The sequence below is a fragment of the Rattus rattus genome, chromosome 1 (genome assembly GCF_011064425.1).
Source record: "Rattus rattus isolate New Zealand chromosome 1, Rrattus_CSIRO_v1, whole genome shotgun sequence".
NCBI lineage: Eukaryota > Metazoa > Chordata > Mammalia > Rodentia > Muridae > Rattus > Rattus rattus.
The window spans coordinates 270,273,724-270,280,675 of record NC_046154.1 but is presented as its reverse complement, the minus strand read 5'-3'; the positions used below and the strand labels follow the sequence as shown (position 1 = coordinate 270,280,675).

The 6,952-nt window shown below is 44.1% G+C and overlaps 1 protein-coding gene across 1 annotated transcript; it reads left to right on the top strand.

Annotated features, from left to right (window-relative positions):
• The first annotated feature begins 692 nt into the window (after positions 1-692).
• LOC116890228 (40S ribosomal protein S20-like) lies at positions 693-1,202 on the top strand. The gene has a single exon (XM_032890960.1). It carries the CDS (start codon positions 801-803, stop codon positions 1,155-1,157), a length of 357 nt encoding a protein of 118 aa, XP_032746851.1. The 5' UTR covers positions 693-800; the 3' UTR covers positions 1,158-1,202.
• Positions 1,203-6,952: the final 5,750 nt, after the last annotated feature.

Genomic DNA, 6,952 nt, shown 5'->3' with positions numbered 1-6,952 from the left:
AACGTCGTTTGGATGTGTTCTGAGTACCTTTTCCCTCCTTTTTGCCTTTGGGACATTGGGAATATCCAGAGAATTCTCCGCCATCAGTGTAACTATGAACTTTGCTGTTGGCAGTGTGGCTATCTAATTTTTGTGATAGGGAAACAAATTCTTTTAAATAAAAATAAATAACAAAAAAAAAAAAAGAAAGAAAACACGTCTTTGACGTACGCATTGCAGCACTGACTGATAAGCCGACGCTTTCCTGTTGAAGACACAGGGGTTATGTGCAGTTATGTGCCGGCCACACTCAGACCTTTGTCAGGACGTTTTATCATTCGTAGCAAAATTACTGTTCACAAAGCCCCTGCTGTGCCATATCCCTTTGTTCAGTCTGGATGAAAACTGTGCCACACCACCGAGAAACTGTGCCATTCTTCATAAAACACAAGCCAATCCCCACAGCCACATGTGTGGCTCACAGAAATATTTACAATTTATGATGTTCAGCTGGAGAGATGGCACAGTGGTTAAGAGCACTAGCTGCTCTTCCAGAGGTCCTGAGTTCAATTCTCAGCAACCACATGGTGGCTCACGACCATCTGTAATGAGATCTAGTTCATTCTTCTGGTGTGTCTGATGACAGCCGCTCACATACATTACATAAATAAATAAACAAATAAATCTTAAAAAAAAAAGAATTTTCCTTTTTCCGAGACCTGTGGTGCGTGCTGTGGAGCCTTGTCAAGTCTGCTCTGTCCTGACTCACCGCTGTTCGCTCCTGCTGAGGAACAAGTCGGTCAGGAAGCTACGCCTCAGCCATGGCATTTAAAGATACCGGAAGACTCCCATGGAGCCCAAGTGGCGATTCACGGATTCGAATCACGCTCACCAGCCGCAATGTGAAGTCGCTGGAAAAGGTTTGTGCGGACTTGATCAGAGGCGCAAAGGAGAAGAATCTGAAAGTGAAAGGACCAGTGCGCATGCCTACCAAGACACTGAGAATCACTACCAGAAAAACCCCTTGCGGTGAAGGTTCCAAGACATGGGATCGTTTCCAGATGAGAATCCACAAGCGACTCATTGACTTACACAGTCCTTCAGAGATTGCTAAGCAGATTACTTCCATCAGTATTGAGCCTGGAGTGGAGGTTGAAGTCACCATTGCAGATGCCTAAGTCAACTGTTTAAATAAATTGACTTAATTGTTAAAAAAAAAAAAAGAATTTTCATATAATCCAAAAGGAACTAATGTCTTTTAAGACTAATGGTAGGAATATTTAAGATTAAAGAGAATTACACAAAAATCAAATTTCTCAGTATTGAAGAAACAATTACTTATTGCAGATATATTCTACAGTCCCTCTTCCCTGTAATTTAAAGTTCACTGGGAGCTGGGCCGTAGTGGTATACACCTTTAATTCCAGCACTTGACAGGCAGAGGCAGGCAGGTCTCTTGAGTTCAAGATTAGCCTGGTCTACAGTGTACGTTCCAGGCCAGCCAGGGCTGCACAGAGAAATTCTGTCTCAAAAAACCAATTTGGGGGGCTGGCAAGATGGCTCAGCAGTTAGAGTGCTTGCAGCCTAAGCCTCAGGATGTGAGTTTAATCCCTGGAACCCACGGGAAGGTGGGAAGAGAGATCCCCAACCCACAAAGCTGTTCTCTGCCCTCCAAATGCATATCCTGGTACACACACACACACACACACACACACACACACTCTCACACACACACTCACACACATTCACACACTACACACACTCACACACATTTATACACACACACACAAACACATCACACACACACACACACACTCTCACATCACACACACACTCAAACACACTCTCACACACACACTCACACACACTCTCACACACACACTCACACACACTCTCACACACACACTCACACACACACACATTCTCACACACTCACACACACTCACACACACACTCACACACACATACACACATACACAAACACTAATAACTAATTCAGTAATTATTTAAAGTATATTTGAGGTAAACGAAGCTGCAAAAATTAGGGCTGGTGCCTGACAATTACGACGCCACACACCATGTTATCTATTTACTTCTTTTCTTTTTCTTTTTTAAATTTTTTTAAAAGATTTATTTATTTATTATTATATAAGTACACTGTCGCTGTCTTCAGACACACCAGAAGACGGCATCAGATCCCATCACAGATGGTTGTGAGCCACCATGTGGTTGCTGGGAATTGAACTCAGGACCTCTGGAAGAGCAGTCAGTGCTCTCAACCGCTGAGCCATCTCTCCAGCCCGAGAGATTTATTCTTAAAGACAGCCTGCCTACAGCACTCTTTCTGAACCTATTAGGGAGCCTGAACTTGGTAGTTTCTATTCCCTGGGCTTACACATAGATCTGAGCGTTAGGTACGAGTATAAGGTCAAATTCCCACCCAAACACTAGGTTAACTGCAATATGAAACTAATTGGGGAGGATTCTTGTCGACCCCCCTGGCTCCACTTCCCGAGTGCTTGTTTGGCAGGTGTGGAACAGCACGCCGCGGTCAGCTGGACAACGGACTTTCTAACACACTGCTGGCTACCATACCACTTCAACACTGAATCCAAATTTCACCATTTCCCCTCAGATCAGATTTGTTTTGTTCAACTGTTTTGATTTATTGAGCCATTTTGAATCTGTCTCCTACTGTGTGGATCATGGTTAGCCTCCCACTGTATGACTGAGGAAGTCCTCCCCGCCTTCATTTTTCCCCTCGCCCTCGCTTCCTCCTTCCCTCCATTTTCCCTCCTCCACCACTTCTTCCCTACCTCCATCCTTCCTCTTTCTGGATGGATCACAAACCCTCTAGCTGCCCCCCTTCTCCCCAAGAGGAAATGTCCCGTGCAGCTCTTCCTCTGAGAGAAAGTTCTAGAGAAAGCATTCTTGTAGCTCCTCCCCTTGCAGGTGCTACGGAGTGCGACCTCCATGCCTCTTGGCGATTAGGTCAAGCCAGGCTAGGTCACGTGGTATGAAGCTTGCCCATGCCCTTGAAAACCTATAACGTCAGAAACTCCTTGTGTGCTCTGGATTTGAAGAGAAAACTCCATTTATGGCTGCCTCTCCTGGTATATCAAGAACTGAAGGTTCTGTCTCCCCCTTCAGGCCCCCACCACGCTGTATGCCGTGTCTGTCTCCCCGTTCAGGGCTGCATCTCCTAACAAAGCCCTCTGGAGGGTGATCTCCTGTTAGTTCCTTCCTATAGGGTCGCCACTATTTTAAGTTAAGTGTCCCTCCTTCCCCCACATACTGCTGTGTCCTGCAATATGGATTTTTTGTTGTTTGTTTAGTATAAATGAGATCATTTGGATATAAATTCTGCTCCCACTGCTATTATATAAAAACAACTTTCCCATCTTTGGATTTTTCATTTACTGTCTGTATAGCCTTTCCATAACAGAACATAAAACGCTTCCTCTCTGACATTTCCCATTACATTGAGTGTAAACTTAAAAAAAAAAATTACCCAGTAAAGTTCATTTATTTGGAGTTGGCCTTAAAAAGATCAGGGAAACCTATAAATTTGGGCAAATGTTAGATGTATGACAGGAGAGGACAAATAAATATAGGAGGCAAGGCGTCTGGATAGTGAGGGCTCTGGGAAGAGGAGAGTAGGGAACGTTTATCAGAGAAATACTAGAAGAAAACCTGACGAAATCCAGGCCATACCTTCAGATTGAAAGGTTGGGTAGGCTGCCTTCCTCAGGGACTAGAGCCAGCCATCATGAAGCCCTTCACTGTGAAATTTCAAAACGCCTGGTTATAAAGAGAAGTTTCTAAAAGCTGCTAAAGAGAGAAAGAACCACCAAGAGTGCTTGGTAGACTTTCAGATGTCTTTTCCCTTCAACTTCCTGTTTCCCAAAGCTTCACTCAGTGTTTATCTCTGAATTCCCCCATTACCATTCCTCTTGTTCTTCCTATTGAAGATGGAAGTCTGTCACAAACACAAAACAGTAACTTCTCCAACTTCTGTGTTTCCTCTTTTGAAACAGTCTCTCTAGAAAGCCCAAACAGGAAATCATGATGTACCCCAGGATGGTTTTGAGTTTTTGATCCTCCTGCCTTGGACTCTTAAATGTTGGAATGACAGGCATGTACCGTCACAGTTGGATTCCTCCTCTCCTAACCATTTCTAGGTCTGCCCATCTTAGGCTGATAGGAGGTAAGGTTAACAGGCAGGCAGTAATTGCCACAACGCACACAAGACATTTTAAAATCACAAACGCCATCATGAGAATTCTCCGAGACGAGTTCCTGATGGTACAGCCACCCATACCTCTGTCTCGGTATCACAGGGTTGGGACAGTAAAACAGCAGAGGGAGACTGAGAGCAGATGCAGGCACTAGCCATCGTGTCTGATTCAGTCTCTCTCTGACCTCTCCCTGGTCTCCCTTGTGTTGTAATGATGATTATTGTGTTATGCTCTTCTTCGGGGTGATGATAAGCTCATACCTCAGGTTCCTTCTGGAACTATTTCATTAGCCCAAGTTCCTGTGTCCTTATAGATCAGAGATGCCAAAAGCTAATCCAGCATTCACCTTCAGATGCCTAACAAATCATCCCCAAAGTTAATGGCTCACAATAATGGCGTGTGACTCTGCAGTCCCGCAATTCTCCTCTTCCAGCAAGTTCTCCTGGGACTGGTCACACGGCGACTGTCTTTTTCCAATGGAAGATGAGAAGCCAGAACCTCTTCAAGCTCGGGCTTGAATTCGCTCGTTAGCCTTTGACCAGCTTCTACTGATTAAAGCAGGGTGAAAGGCTGTTCCGGATTCAAGAGGTGCCTGACTGCTAGGAGGGAAATGTAAAGGTTTATTCTGGCTGCTTTTTACAAGGCCATCGTTACAATGTATCAGTGGAGAAAAAAAAAACAGGATTAGAGGAGCAGAGAGAAAAACCATTGCCTTTCGTTTATGCCATCCTGTTTTAGTTAAGATATGGAAAATCATGAGTAGTGCATATACTTCAGCAGCGAAATATTAAAACAAAATTCAAAGCACTGTCTTGTACTGCCTTAGTTAACCGTAATAATAATCTTACCCATTTACATTTTAAAGAGCCAAGACATTCAGTCTGCATATGTTTTGGGATTCTCTAGTTATAAAACCAAACAGGTTTTATATGGTAACCTCCAGAATGGAGCATGGCCCACAGTGTCTGCTGTAAATGCTTTTCAACCCTGAGTCTGAATGAGAAGTGTGTGTGTGTGTGTGGGGGGGGGGTGTTGAACGAAAGGACTAGACTCGCAAAATCTGTTCTAACAGCTCAGTGTTTACACACAATTCTCAGCCTGGCAGGCTGGCCTTTAACTGGCAAGAAAAGAAACTTGACTCCCATGTCATGCAGTGTGGATTGGGAGACCCAGTAATGGCAACCTCTTACTGCATGGGCAGCAGGAATTGTAACCTCGGCAGAACCACCACTGATCTTTAGTCCCCAAGGCGGCCACTCAACTGGGAAACATTGTATCTTTGCAGACACCAGGCTTGCTCCTCATCCTGGTCAAAAATCACCCAGAGGAATTGTCTTTTGTTTTGTTTTGTTTGGCACTGGGAACACAAGTTAGCCTCTTTATTACGTTTGACGTACTCGGTGGGTCAGTCTTATCTGGTGTGCTCGCCAGTCCTTCCTGACTCCCCAGATTGACTGCTGATAACTTGAAACAATGGAGTTCACCTCAAATACTCTTACAGACTCATCCTTGAATGATTTTCCCATCCGGAATGAGCTTTCCTAAGTTCTGCTTGTTAAATGTTGGTAAGAATAAGCTGGCTGTTCATTTAGTGGTCATTAGAAGCTGCCATGGCCCTTCCCAGGAAGGTCAAAGAGTAGCTGCTGTCGGATGGATGCCTAATTTAAATGAACAAAGGAAATTGCTTTCATCGTTCACGCTGCCCTTCTAATTGAACTGAATGTCAAGTTTCCACTCCATGTTTCCCAGCAAACGCTCGAGCTACTAATGCATCCAGACCAAATCAATCTGCATCTGTCTACGCTGTACCCTGGGACCGCATACACTTCGGATGCATATTTATTCTGCGGATTTCATTTCCATGTTAATTAGACCGCAGGTTCCTGGAATTTCCTTTCTGAGTATAATCTTCGTCCTACAGTCAGTCTGACGAGGATGGCTACGTGCTGTTTACTTCGTGAGAGGGGATGTGTCTGCCTGGCTCTCATGATCACTGGATATGGACTTTCTAGATCAAAACTGTACTCCTAATAGAATAATAATGTTCATTTACTGAGGGCTTTCAGACTCTATTGACTCGCCTCAGTGTTTTGAGGAAGGCACTAAACACAAAGTGTGTGTGTTTTCAACAACATCAAACATTGTGACCTTTCCTCCAACAACCTCTGCTCTCTTGCCTTGTAGTCTTCTTGTAAATAACTAGTTTTATTACCAAATTTATACATGTAAAGTACCGAAGAGTGGGGAAACAGCTTAGTGATAGAACCCTTTCATAACATGCTTAAGGCCCTGTGTTCAGCCTTTAACCTAGGCCAGCCTGGTGTACAGAGAGACTAGGACAGCCAGGGCTGCACAGAGAAACCCTGTCTCAGAAAACAAAACAAAACAAAACCAACAAATAAACAAAGACCCTGTGTTCAATCCCCAGTACTGGGAACAAGCACACTGTGCATAAAATCTGGAAATTATCATCACGACTACATTTTGATGCCTTTCCCACTCACACAGGTACATAAAGAATAGGTTTTTAAAAAGATTTTATTTTTTATATGTGCGTGTGTGTGTGTGTGTGTGTGTGTGTGTGTGTGTGTGTGTGTGTGTGTGTGTGTACATACACATGAGTGTCACACCCACGGAGACTAGAAGGAGACATCAGATCCCCTGGAGCTGAGTCATAGGCAGCCGTGAACCACCTGGTATAGACACTGGGAACTGAACTTTCTAAGTTCTCCAGA

Excerpts from the sequence above, each read along its gene's own strand:
- LOC116890228 (XM_032890960.1), top strand. The coding sequence starts at position 801 with ATGGCATTTAAAGATACCGGAAGACTCCCATGGAGCCCAAGTGGCGAT.